The sequence below is a fragment of the Fusarium venenatum genome (assembly GCF_020744135.1).
Source record: "Fusarium venenatum strain MPI-CAGE-CH-0201 chromosome Unknown EDB82scaffold_1, whole genome shotgun sequence".
NCBI classification, from domain to species: Eukaryota; Fungi; Ascomycota; class Sordariomycetes; order Hypocreales; family Nectriaceae; genus Fusarium; species Fusarium venenatum.
The window spans coordinates 5,876,769-5,888,965 of NW_027072129.1; the positions used below are offsets into that span (position 1 = coordinate 5,876,769).

The 12,197-nt window shown below is 45.2% G+C and overlaps 6 protein-coding genes across 6 annotated transcripts; 4 read left to right on the plus strand and 2 right to left on the minus strand.

The window, feature by feature from the left end:
* Positions 1 to 135: 135 nt before the first annotated feature.
* Positions 136 to 3,380, plus strand: EDB82DRAFT_487709 (uncharacterized protein). The gene is made up of 11 exons (XM_025730236.2): positions 136 to 387; positions 446 to 613; positions 661 to 812; positions 865 to 1,223; positions 1,283 to 1,443; positions 1,494 to 1,754; positions 1,810 to 1,918; positions 1,971 to 2,333; positions 2,384 to 2,747; positions 2,808 to 2,946; positions 3,000 to 3,380. The coding sequence occupies exons 1-11, from the start codon at positions 243 to 245 to the stop codon at positions 3,182 to 3,184; spliced, it is 2,406 nt and encodes an 801-aa protein (XP_025589381.1). The 5' UTR covers positions 136 to 242; the 3' UTR covers positions 3,185 to 3,380.
* A 122-nt stretch (positions 3,381 to 3,502) lies between these two features.
* Positions 3,503 to 5,051, minus strand: EDB82DRAFT_571655 (uncharacterized protein; the record flags this gene model as incomplete). The annotated part of the gene is made up of 2 exons (XM_025730235.2): positions 4,758 to 5,051; positions 3,503 to 4,708 (listed from the first exon to the last, which is right to left on the minus strand). The coding sequence occupies exons 1-2, from the start codon at positions 4,845 to 4,847 to the stop codon at positions 3,503 to 3,505; spliced, it is 1,296 nt and encodes a 431-aa protein (XP_025589380.1). The 5' UTR covers positions 4,848 to 5,051.
* Positions 5,052 to 6,476: 1,425 nt separating this feature from the next.
* EDB82DRAFT_487712 (uncharacterized protein) lies at positions 6,477 to 7,960 on the minus strand. Its single transcript, XM_025730234.2, has 4 exons — positions 7,571 to 7,960; positions 7,419 to 7,523; positions 6,994 to 7,373; positions 6,477 to 6,941 (listed from the first exon to the last, which is right to left on the minus strand). Exons 1-4 carry the CDS (start codon positions 7,718 to 7,720, stop codon positions 6,530 to 6,532), a joined length of 1,047 nt encoding a protein of 348 aa, XP_025589379.1. The 5' UTR covers positions 7,721 to 7,960; the 3' UTR covers positions 6,477 to 6,529.
* Positions 7,961 to 8,234: 274 nt separating this feature from the next.
* Positions 8,235 to 8,549, plus strand: EDB82DRAFT_487713 (uncharacterized protein). Its single transcript, XM_065608316.1, has one exon. The coding sequence runs from the start codon at positions 8,267 to 8,269 to the stop codon at positions 8,513 to 8,515; it is 249 nt and encodes an 82-aa protein (XP_065465647.1). The 5' UTR covers positions 8,235 to 8,266; the 3' UTR covers positions 8,516 to 8,549.
* A 104-nt stretch (positions 8,550 to 8,653) lies between these two features.
* Positions 8,654 to 9,765, plus strand: EDB82DRAFT_487714 (uncharacterized protein). The gene is made up of 3 exons (XM_025730233.2): positions 8,654 to 8,751; positions 8,808 to 9,233; positions 9,281 to 9,765. The coding sequence occupies exons 1-3, from the start codon at positions 8,685 to 8,687 to the stop codon at positions 9,637 to 9,639; spliced, it is 852 nt and encodes a 283-aa protein (XP_025589378.1). The 5' UTR covers positions 8,654 to 8,684; the 3' UTR covers positions 9,640 to 9,765.
* A 1,968-nt stretch (positions 9,766 to 11,733) lies between these two features.
* Positions 11,734 to 12,128, plus strand: EDB82DRAFT_532997 (putative hydrophobin precursor; the record flags this gene model as incomplete). Its single annotated transcript, XM_025730231.1, has 3 exons — positions 11,734 to 11,896; positions 11,943 to 12,028; positions 12,081 to 12,128. 3 exons carry the CDS (start codon positions 11,734 to 11,736, stop codon positions 12,126 to 12,128), a joined length of 297 nt encoding a protein of 98 aa, XP_025589377.1.
* Positions 12,129 to 12,197: the final 69 nt, after the last annotated feature.

Here is a 12,197-nt window from a genome sequence, read left to right on the forward strand (position 1 = left end):
CGATCTTAAACGAGGCAGACCGAGCATCTAAACGCGGAACGAAAAGAGCGAAGACTTTAGACCCGGTAGTTCAAACTTAGTGTCTCCATCAAGCCACCCACCTCAAAGAGAAACACGACTACGCCGTTCTGGGAGAAGGTTTAGAAGCCAAGCCACTGACAGTCGTCAGTCAGTCCTTCTTAAAAATGATACTTGGCAAGAAGAGTTTGCACATGATCATTCTTTGAACAATTCTCGAGACCATGTCGAACCAGAAAGAGAAATCAGCAAAGCAGTACGACGCCATGAGCGATACTAAGAGCGAACTTGATGAGTCTTTGGATGTGCCGCCTCCATATGAGCTGCATTCATCTGGCACGGTGCTCGCGAGCTCTGCTGCCGTCAATGGTGCGTAGTTAATTGCTATAGATGCCCAGATGGAACCATTGCTGACTATACCTAAAAGAACATGGATCCTTGGATATTACGTTCTCGTCTATGGCCCCTGAGGAGGTTAACCGTCTCTTACCTCCTCTGAAACCTTATCAACCAGAGTCCATTGCAGAGTCCTCAACTACTCCACAACAGCCTTGTCCTAGACTCAATGTTGTAATCCAGGTCGTGGGAAGTCGAGGTTGGTTTTGCAGCAGGAGTCGCCAAGTTGTTTGCTAACTTCGATAGGCGATGTGCAACCATTCATTGCCCTTGGCGTTGCTCTCAAACGGTACGGCCATCGGGTAAGACTTGCCACTCATGATACGTTTGCCGACTTTGTTCGGTCGTCTGGCCTTGAGTTTTACCCGATTGGAGGAGATCCTGAAGATCTAATGGCTGTGAGTCTTGGCACATCCCAATTTTGTCTTGATTATTGACCCAGCATCACAGTATATGGTCCAGAACCCAGGGCTCATCCCGTCGATGCAAAGCCTTCGTGGCGGTGATATCGGTCGCAAACGCGTCATGATTCGTGAAATGCTCAAGGGCTGTTGGAAGTCTTGTGTTGAGCCTGATCCTATCTCATCCCAAGCTTTTGTCGCCGATGCCATTATTGCAAACCCGCCAAGTTTCGCTCATGTTCATTGTGCTGAGGCCTTGGGTATTCCGCTTCATATCATGTTCACGATGCCCTGGACGGCAACACGATCATTTCCACATCCATTGGCAAATGTTCAGTCACAAAACATGGACCCGAAGGCTTCCAACTACCTCAGCTATGGTGTCGTTGATTTGATGACCTGGCAAGGGTAAGGATCTGGTCTTGCTTTGTTATAGTGTATTCATCTGCTGACTTCTCAACTTATAGCCTGGGTGACGTGATAAACGCATGGAGAGCCAAATATCTGGAGCTAGAGCGACTCCCCGCCGCCGTTGGTCCAGATATCGTTGAGATTATGAAGATTCCCCATACCTATTGCTGGTCGCCAGCTCTTGTTCCCAAGCCAGCCGATTGGGGTGATAATATTGGTAAGCGAGATATCAGTTTTCTTATTGAAACCATACACTAATGAACCTAGATATATCTGGTTTCTTCTTGCGCGATGAGCCTTCTTACACACCACCCAGTGATCTTGAACGATTCCTTTCTAATGGCCCCCAACCAGTTTACATCGGGTTCGGCAGTATCGTCATTGAAGACCCGGCAGAAATGACAAGAATCATCAAAGAGGCTTGCCAACGGGCTGGAGTCAGAGCCATCATATCGAGAGGCTGGAGCAAACTTGGCGGTACCGAGTCTAGCACTGACTCAGTATTTTATCTAGGAGATTGCCCTCATGGTTTGTTCACGGCTCAGGTATCAGTTGACATCCTTAGCTGAATATTTTATCTTAGAATGGCTTTTCAAGCGCGTTGCTGCTGTTGTGCACCACGGCGGAGCAGGTACTACGGCATGCGGTCTTATCAATGGACGGCCAACGACCATCGTTCCATTTTTCGGCGAGTACGTGCTTGCTCGATCTTTTACTTGGGATATACTGACATATAACTTCTAGTCAACCTTTCTGGGGAGGTGTTGTTGCATCTAACGGAGCAGGACCACATCCCATTGCCTATCGCAGCCTCTCGGTTGATAACCTCAGCGAGGCCATCCGGTTTTGTCTCAGCCCCGAAGCTCGAAACTCAGCAGAGATTATAGCATCTCAGATGCGTCGGGAGAAGGGCGTCGAACAGGCTGTCAACTCGTTCCATCGACATCTTCCTATGGTTGACATGTCTTGCAACCTACTCGAACAGCGTGTTGCACGATGGCGGTACAGTAAAGCCAAAAAAGCCAACCAAAGTCCTATCCGGGTGTCAGACGAAGCACTCCAGATCCTACTCCAATCGAAGAAAGTCAAGATGGGAGACTTTAAGCTGTGAGATACTCGCTGTTTCTTTATTGAATTATTTTGCTAATCAGATGCAGACTTCGGCCCAAGGACTATCGTATCGAGAATCAACGTTGGGATCCTTTGACCGCCGGGGCTTCCTCGGTCCTGGGCACAATGACAGATTTTACGACCTCTCTGGGAGGTACCTTTATCGACCCTTTTAAAGAAATGAAACGTGTTCGACAAGATGGATCGCAGACTTCTGTAGGAGCAGCAGCGGCGTTAGCGGCCGGTAAAGGAATGCAGGGCATGACAACGGCTGTGGTGAAAGGGAGCTTGGTCGATTTCCCCTTAGCTTTAGCCGATGGACTTAAGAACGTACCTCGCTTATACGGAGAAGAGGTTCGAGATCACGGCCCAGTCACTGATTGGAAAAGCGGTGGTACAGTCGCAGCCAAGGTATGTGCCACAAATAACCTTTTCCTTCCTTCAGGCGATGAGGACTAACCGTATTTCCAGAATTTTGGCTACGGCTTCTATGAAGGCATCACAAATATTGTCACTAAACCCATGAAAGGCGCCAAAGAGGAAGGGACTCTGGGTTTCCTAAAAGGAGTTGGCAAAGGTTCAGTTGATATGATTACAAAGCCAGGCAGTGGTAAGTTTGTTGACATGTTTACTCGTCTAATCAATCAAGCTGATAATCTATAGCAATGTTTGGGCTACTCGCGTATCCGGCTCAGGGTATCTACAAGAGCGCGAAATCTCAACAGAGAAGCAATGTCAAGCGGTCAATGGAAAAAGGCCGTACCGAGACCCTGAAGGCTTCGCAACATATTAGTTCTCAAGATCAGCATGAGCAGGTTGTCAGGAGGTTTCAAGAACTCAACACATAGGAGCTCTCAAACGCTTGGGTCAATATCTCATTTGTAACTATATTGTCCTTCTTCTGTAAATTGGTTGTATTATTCTATGTCTGATCTGTCCTTGGTCATTACTGCTATTCTCGTTTAAGGGTTTATTTCCTACAGGCCTAGTTGCTTTATTTATTTAGTGTTAGGACGAAATTTGTGGGAGAAAGGTCCACGTGTCATTTAGTAAGTTTTTTATATTATTAAAACGTTAGGCAAGTAGCATGCATCTCATTGCACACATTGGTTTCGTTCTCAATCGGTAATAAGATATTGAGAAATTATTTTATTATTGGCCATTGCTCATGAGATGGGCGTCTCCATTTCACTGGCACTTTCCCATCTGACAAAGTTCATAGCAACCTGCTCGCGGCACCATGCAGTATAAGGTGCCCAATAATCGCCCAAAGCATAGTCGACGGCCGATACTATCTCTAATGCCCACCCTTCCATGAACCAAATAGTATCGTATGCAGATAGCATCGCACCAAAGAAGGACAGGATCAACAGAGCTGGTGGCTGCCGCTGACATAACTTGTCAACATACTCTTCTGATACTTCTTGCAGGAAGATCAATGGGGTGATCCAATGCGGATTCAGTCTGGTGAGTCTTGCGTCGTCTGTACTAACATCCCCTAGAGAGGTCATATACGGACGACAACTTCTGAGGAGCTTGATAGTTGAGTTATAAAGCTCAATATCCGCAGAACTGCATCCCTCGTATGACACATGTAGACCCAGTAGTTCGTCATCTCCACTAACTGACCCATGACCAACATTACAATCCTCGTAAGCCTCGAGGTTTTCAAATTCACTCAGGCATCCCTCTCGTATTTTGTCATTAAATGGCTTGAGAAGGGCTCTCACACTTCGAATATCGCGGATCCAGTCAAGTTCGAGAATATGAGAGGGACGAGAAGTAGGCTCGGATTGGCGAGAGAGGGTGCCGTATGTAGCAAAAACATATATGGTGTCGATGATAGAAAAGGCAAACATTGCATCGAGAGTCCTATCGTTGTGTTGAGAGGTCATTGCCTGTGTGGCTAAAAACCTTTGTACTGCGTTGGCGTGGTAGTCTGTGGCAGCCGCTATATGGCCTTGGATGTCCTCAGGATCTGAGAGGGCACGCTGGAGACTTGCCACACTGAGTGCTCCATATAAAACAAACGGGTACTGAAATCCCAGCTGTGGTATTGTTATATCCCATCCTTGATTTGGAGCAAGTTGGGTACACATGATTTGGCTTGTGATTGTAGTCCAATGGTGTAGAATATCGAGCTCGTGTAAAGTGAACATGTCTATTGTCACCGCAAGGGAGTCAAGAGAAGTTGGAACTGAGAGACTTCTATTGCATTCAGACAACGCGCTGAAGCAACTTTCATGATCACTCTCAAGCTTGGGGGCTTTTCTCGAAGACTCCCCCCTCAGAGAGGAACAGCGATGATGTTGGTACAGACATGGGAGGTCACGAATAACACAAGATCGACATTGAGGCTTCTCTTCCCCACACTGGGACATATTAGTAGGGCTGCATAATACAAAGTACGGTTATAGATACCTTGATGTGACGCCTTTTGCACTCGATACATCCACCTCGAGATTTCCTATGAGCCTGTCGCCCTCGCCGTTCAGAAGTGTCTTTCCGCATTTTGGATACCCAAGACTCTTATGTAATTTTAAATGTGAATATCGCTGGGGTTTAAACTGTTGCAAGTGGTAAAGGACTGGTTGAAAGTTGGCTCTGGGACATGGAGACTTGGGAATGAGTGAGATATAATTGGCATTTGCAATGAAACCATAGCGGCATGTCACTATAAGGGCAAGTTTTGGTAGCTTCGTTTCTTTACGAGGCTCGCTCTCCAGGAACGAGCCTCTCATTTAGGGTGGGTCATGGCTGACTCGATGAAAAGGGCAATAAGCTACCCTTGTCTTGACACCTGACTAATTGCAAACCAAGAGAGATAGATTACGCTAGAAGAGGCTTTGTGATTTTGATTGTTCCTTTAGCAATAATAGTGTCACTCAAATCGCGAGTTTATTTTGTGTGACTATGGGTAGAAAACTTAGATAGCTGGTCACCAGGCCAATTCAATTATGTATGCTCTCCTTTCTACCGAGGGAAAGTCAACCGATCGAGAAGTATCACGATAAATTGGTGCATAAAATGAACAAGTTATTACTCGATATCTTCTTGATAAAGGGCACATCCACAAGTTAATACAAGAGAATGAGGACAGAATAAAAACTTGTGAACGGGCAGGTCATGAATATGAAGGGCTTTTCGAGGTTTACTCAGTGAGTTTCAGAGCAAAAAATTGACCATTGATAAGGGCTATTGTGCAATTTTGACTTTATTTGGTGATTTATATAACGTTGTCTTTCCCATAAAACCAAATCACCTCTATCGCCTTAGCTTTCCACACCATCTGGCCAACTCAACCTTGAACGCTTCCTCCATATCTTTTCCACTTCACCATGATGGCGAAAATTAAGGACGACATTTTCTCCAGTCTCCCGGTCAAGTTGACTACTGAGATATCCTCTTATCTATCCCCCAGGGAAATCTTGTCAGCCGTCAATGCCTCTCTGTGTCTAGCAAAAAACTTTTCAGAGATGCGCGATCGAATTTTGCTTCCCCACGTATAAAACTTCTATCTTCGCTTTGGACAGATCGACGCCGTCCCTCTGATTGAGTTTCTTTCAGAGCCTCGCTCAATTTGGGAACAACACACGACAATAGCTGATATCGAGAAGTATTTGGAGCCTGTCCTTGACGCCATGATAGCACTCAGAGTATTTGAGGAGCCAGAGAGATGGAGGCCGACTCTATCTACACTCGCCAAAGCAGAAGTACTGATACCCACAATGCGGGAGATGTTTATATATCACCGTTGGTGGAAAGCGGCACAAACACAGTTAGAATCAGAAAGCCAGTGGGTGGCATTTGACGAGATACCTTCATGGTTGGTTTGGTCGTTTGCAAAAAGCTATATGGTCTTTGAATGTCACTGCAGCCTATTCTACCATCCGGACAGCAAGATAATGAAATCAAGAATGGTAGGCGAAGACGTTGTTTTCTTGGGCGATAACTTGTATGGGGATCGGGGGCTTGATGGAAGTGTCTTTGAAGAATTCTGTCCATGGGAATGCCTTGGGCACAAACACCATGATATCAAGAGGGAGGTAATCCATCGTGGACAGGTTACGTCGGTTGGTCACCTTCAAAAAGCTTTCTACAAAAGAAAGGCTATTAAGATTGGAAAAAATGGCAAAGGACGAAAAATGATGTATGAGTTTATTGCTATTTGGAATACACAGCTTTATGTTTTGTTATGCTCGCTCAGTCGTCATGACCACTTTTGTGGATTTCAAGATGAACTTCTGACTATCATTGTCATCTAAACTCTGCTTATCCCGACTATGTGAGATCCTCGTCGTTAGATTGGTCTGAAAATCGTTCAACTCCGTATCCGTAATCTGATTTTGGGTCTTCTTGTTCGAAATATGTGCTAGGTTCATGTGGCTAGATGTTTGGTTTGATGCACCACCACTCGCATATGTGCTTCGACCGAAGAATGGTAGGCTGAGAAGAGGTCGAAGGGCAGGCATGGACCCAGCAATGATACCGATACCTTCTTCAAGAATAGACCATAGACCAATGGCGCCTGTGCTGTAGACAAACTCGGTTGGGTCGTTGTAGAGTGTGAGATAACCTAATCGGACGACTGTTGCACAACTTGCACTAGAAGGTATTAGTATGGTGTCGATCGAGGATAAGGGTATGGTAGACTAACAAAGCGCCCAGACCCAGCATAACAATAACAGGAAACTTGACTCTCTGCTTCATCTGAATATTCCATAGGAGAATGGCGGGTAGAATAGCCAATGTCCAATCTGTAAGAATCGAGACAGCCGAAAAGTAAAACCCGACGCTGCTGTTTACTTTTGTATTGCATTTGCCATTTGCGTCTCCCCATAGCGTCTCGATCGGATGGCAGATGTTGGCTGTAGCGATGATGAAGACGATAGCAGTAAAGACAGTTATTGCGATGATGCCCCAGAGGGTCCAAACGAAACGACGTCGAGCGTCGCAGATTCGAAGCATGGTGACGCAAATGCTGGATTTGATCGGGACGGAGCAGGCCGAGTAGAAGAACTGGGCGATGAAGAATAGCTGACACTATTAGTATTAAGAGTACAACAATCCTAACGAACATACCTTTGTTCCCATCTTAATGTCGTAAGGTTCGAGATCCTTCCTCTTTTGGCCGGAGCCATAGAAGCAGCATCTAATAACGAGTGAACAGGTGACGGTGTACAAAATCTTTCAGGTCAGTCAGTCAAGTCGCAGATAGAAATCAGAGTACTTACCAAACCAGCAAACATCAGTGCATCATCCAGTCCAATATTCTTTCTCCATTTTCTCACTCCAAATCGTAACGTCGCAAAGATCCATGATAACGAAAGCATAGCAATCGTGGCCCACAGAAGAGCCACGCCATCACCTGCCACGCGAGCCATCCTGAGCGATATGTCGAAAACAAAATCCTAAAAAGAAGGATGGATAAACAAATAAACTCCCCGTGGAGAAGGCAAAGGTTAATAATAGTCGGGACGAACGACTATATTTTTTCCTGTTCTCGTGTGGAAGGGCCGTGGATACGCATTGAGGCGAACAAACGAAATGATGGACATTATGGCGAGTTAAGCGATGGATTTCACTGTGAAACTCCCCAAGCGGATCTCTTCTGTCAAGAAACATGCTGATGCTTGTCAAACTTGATAAGCCCGAGGCTAGACCGCCGTTAGTAGTGGAATAAATCAACTAAATTACGGAAACCGTTGAGATGATCGCTAGTTTTGAGTCCGTTCATCTCCGGGCCGACACTCCCGTTTAATGGTTTCCATAGGGGCTTTAGTACATATAGGGATGGTAAATATTGATTGGGTTCTGCTGATCCCCCGGAGAAGATCTTCCTTAGTATCTGAGATAGAATATAATATATCACATTGCAACAACAGTTCAAACAAATGACATGCATTGATTCAATAAATCATTTCGGCACCATGAATCCTTCGCCTCTGGTAGTTCTTTTTCTTCTGCTGACCATCCAACAGAAATGGATCCCCCAGACTCTATCCAGGGGCTTTTTGCAAGGGTCCCAGACTCAAGACACCGCCTTAACCGAGTCCACTTGTTCATCAACTATGGAGATTCAAGGTCTAGAATCTCGCCAACTGTTCGTTGTCAAAGATAGTACACAAGCACGGTTCAGTACGCGAATGAATGGTCGTATCACGATGTTGCGGGCGTAGAGACAAATTGTTCCGTTCCCACCCAGAACGCTAGTGTTTTTTGTTTGACTGACTTGTTCAATGTACAACGCAACCTATTTCAGCTGTTCCCCCCTTGGTACTTTTGCCAAGTTTTTTCTTTGCTTTTTCTGCTTTTTAATTACTTCCTTTTCTCCGAAGTTACATCATAATGGCTGAATTCGTGATCCAAGACGACAAGCTTTCTGCCCTCAGTGGCAAGGTTGTTATTGTTACCGGTATGAAACAAATACAATCCCCACTCGATGTAACCGAAAATATTGACTTTCTCCAGGTGGTTCTTCTGGAATCGGATTATCTACTGTGGATTTCCTCCTATCCTTGGGTGCTTCAGTCGTCAGCGGAGACGTCCAGCCTCCCCAGAAGCAACACGAGGGTCCTTTCACCTTTGTCAAGACTGACGTTTCCGCCTGGGCTGATCTCGTTGCTCTTTTCAAGAAAGCAAAGGAAGTCTACGGTCGCATTGACCATGTCTTTGCCAATGCTGGCCTCGGACCTCGTGCGGATTACTTGTCTACTCAGGTTGACGATAATGGCGACCTGATTGAGCCCACACACGCGCTCATGGATGTGAGCTTGAAGGGTGTCGTAAACACATGTACTCTTGCCATTTACTACCTGAGGCAACAAGCTGAGGGTGGAAGTATTGTCATCAGTGGTTCTACCACCGGTCTGCAGCGTGTGCGAGCTGTTGATTACTGTAAGTAATGAGCTAATCGCATCATAACCTGATACTAATTATTTTAGCAACTGCCAAGCACGGAGTCCTGGGCTTCGGTCGAGGTCTTGTTCCTCTTCTCGGTGCTGCTCAACTTCCTATCCGCGTCAACACTCTGGCGCCCAGTTGGACAGAAAGTAACGTCCTTCCTGAGCTCAAGACAATTCTTGGTGCCATCAACGTTGAGCTACAGCCTGCTTCTGTTGTTTCTCGATGTGCCGCTTTCTTGATGGCTGATGACTCCAAGAATGGCCAGCTTGTACATATCGAGCGTGGCAAGTATGCCGAGATTGATGAGGCTGTCTTGCTGCCTGCTTTCGGAAAAATCAAGAGTGATGATTACCCTTGGGAGGATGATGTTTTGAGGCGTCTGGGCGAGCTTGCATAGTTATCTTATTAGGTTGGGTGGCTAAACGCTCGCATTTAATTATGAAAACAACTTTAAGCGTTCTATCTGAGTACCGTTGCAATAAGAGAGATAACGTGCTTGGCCAGAAATCTATCACTATATGAGGCAACTGCGTCTTTTCATTATGCAAGGCTGAAGCTGGGGCTTGTTCACAATCATCTAATTTTTTTTGTAGCAGCCGACACCCCGAAAGGAGTCGCACGCTTAACAGTAGATTCAATAACTCAACAGTGTGTAAACAGTAGTGGTGGCATTAACGCCACAGGGCTCAACATCAGATCCAAACCTTATATTGAAATATAAGCTCTGAACAGATGGCAATCACTCCCCCCTCATGTCACACAAAACTTGGCATTGTCTACTTATAAATACCACAGAGCAGTAGTAATCTGAGTTCATAACTCTCCAACAGCAAAGCTGCTTTGGTATAATGTGGTGCTGAGAAGACAAATAGTTGGCATTTTGTTTAGGAAGACTGAAGAAAATCATACCGAGAGCATCACAAGTCTATCTCTCAAGGTATCAAAAAATAATATAATAATAACTTGCCTTTGCCAACAAGCCACATTCACTGACGATGTTTTAAATAAACATAAAACTCTTTAGATCTATTCTTTTCTCTTTGTTTTTCTCATAAGAGACAACTAGACAGATAACTATATGATAGATATATCGTTTTCATTAATAATAAGCAAGTCTTGGATTCAACAATCCAATTCTAGTTCAAATTAGATACCTTGACTATCCATGGGTTTCTGCGGATATTATCTTCTCTCCCGATCCGAGGCGATGAGTGGTCCAAATAAGTCAAAGGCTCGAGATTCAATGGGCGGTCAACATTCTCAGGTTGTCTACTGAATTGAAATGTTTTCTACTTCTCTGGCACATTGTCGACTTGGCACTTATCATCAGCCACACCGCCTTGTTGTCCACGACTTGTTTCAAGACAATAGATGTTGGAGTAACTTCAAGGAATTACTCGTTAGTGGAATAAAACAGACTGAGAATTTATGCGTATTGATCAATTTAGACCTAAACAGGCGATGCCCAGGTAAATAACGGTCAATGTTTGCGATCCCAATTTTGAAACACCAAACTCTGGGCATCACCATCGTAAGTTTTCTCGAGAATCAGTTATTCACAGCTATATACGATAGTTTTAAGTGTAAAACCATCATGGAAGCCTCGCAAGAGTATCCATAAGGAGATTTTCTTGATTCTGGGGCATTGGATCCATGATCAGCGATAAGCGACCACCCGAAAATCATGATATAGACTCAAGTTACCGTGTACGGAAGGATTAATCCGCAGTATAAGACAGCCACTTACATCTTATCTTACCAAGAAAATAGCACCTGGGGTTGAAACAAGTATCTGCAGGTACGATATCATGTATGGATAGGCTCAGCTGTGCCGAGACACGCATAAACAGGAACAAATCGGAAATCTAGGAGGATGATATGACGATCAAAGCATCCATGAGTAAATGAAAGCGAGTACCTTTTCAGCGAATCAGCCAGCTCACTGTGACATTCCGTAGAGCAATGACATCGGCCGAGCAGTAGCATTCCTAAATTAGTTCTTAACAAGTCCACTATAATCAGACGAAAGCTCAACCTCATATAACTTGCTGTGGCGATTTCGGCAGTCTGGCATCCCTTTCAGCGATACCTCCGACGACCCAGCCAATTAAAAAAGTCAATTAGCTTCGATCGTCGAAACGCGTTAATGCGTTGCTACCCCCTGCTGAGCTGGCGTACCTCTCCACTGCGACGCTACAACAGGTTTCTAGGCTCCATTTAAGTCGCGATATAGACTGGGATGTCTAGTTTCAAAACGTCAACGGCTTTAACATGATTTTCATCATTGTTGAGTGGCAACAGGTCATTGAGAGATGACGACAAGAGTTTGCTTATATTCACCTTATTAAAAATGGACGTGTATGGATGTTGAGTTGTATAAATACAGAGACGCCGTGACTGGAAATCACTTTTGAAATCATCCTCATCCTCAAAGCCCATCCATTACAGTAATCAACATCTTTACTCTCTTAATCCACTTACTCTATTCACCATGAAGTTCTCACTCGCTGCTGTTACCCTCATGGGCGCCGTCGTCTCTGCTCTTCCCGCCAACGAGAAGCGACAGGCTTACGTCCCTTGCACTGGCCTCTATGGCTCTTCTCAGTGCTGTGCTACCGATGTCCTGGGAGTAGCCAACCTCGACTGCGGAAACCGTAAGTAATCATGTCTACCAATTGGATACCAGACTAACATAAGTAGCCCCTTCTTCTCCCGGCAACGCCTCCGACTTCAGCGCTATCTGTGCTGAGATCGGCCAGCGAGCTCGATGCTGTGTTCTCCCCATCGTGAGTTTATCTATTTCTTATCTCGATGGCAAAGATGCTAACATCTATTAAGCTTGACCAAGGAATCCTCTGCAACACCCCTACTGGTGTCCAGGACTAAAGTGTCACGATTTTGTGATCTTTTGTAATGTGAATACGATATTGATATGGATGGATGGGTTATATAAAT

Bases quoted from the DNA above. Each gene is read 5' to 3' on its own strand.
- EDB82DRAFT_487709 (XM_025730236.2), top strand. From the start codon at position 243: ATGTCGAACCAGAAAGAGAAATCAGCAAAGCAGTACGACGCCATGAGC. The intron at 813-864 runs GTGAGTCTTGGC...CCAGCATCACAG, and splicing joins ATCCTGAAGATCTAATGGCT to TATATGGTCCAGAACCCAGG. The intron at 2,334-2,383 runs GTGAGATACTCG...AATCAGATGCAG, and splicing joins AAGATGGGAGACTTTAAGCT to ACTTCGGCCCAAGGACTATC.
- EDB82DRAFT_487712 (XM_025730234.2), bottom strand. From the start codon at position 7,720: ATGGCTCGCGTGGCAGGTGATGGCGTGGCTCTTCTGTGGGCCACGATT. The intron at 7,524-7,570 runs GTAAGTACTCTG...CTGACCTGAAAG, and splicing joins CACTGATGTTTGCTGGTTTG to ATTTTGTACACCGTCACCTG. The intron at 6,942-6,993 runs GTTAGTCTACCA...AATACCTTCTAG, and splicing joins ATGCTGGGTCTGGGCGCTTT to TGCAAGTTGTGCAACAGTCG.
- EDB82DRAFT_487713 (XM_065608316.1), top strand. From the start codon at position 8,267: ATGAATCCTTCGCCTCTGGTAGTTCTTTTTCTTCTGCTGACCATCCAA.
- EDB82DRAFT_487714 (XM_025730233.2), top strand. From the start codon at position 8,685: ATGGCTGAATTCGTGATCCAAGACGACAAGCTTTCTGCCCTCAGTGGC. The intron at 8,752-8,807 runs GTATGAAACAAA...GACTTTCTCCAG, and splicing joins CAAGGTTGTTATTGTTACCG to GTGGTTCTTCTGGAATCGGA. The intron at 9,234-9,280 runs GTAAGTAATGAG...TAATTATTTTAG, and splicing joins TGTGCGAGCTGTTGATTACT to CAACTGCCAAGCACGGAGTC.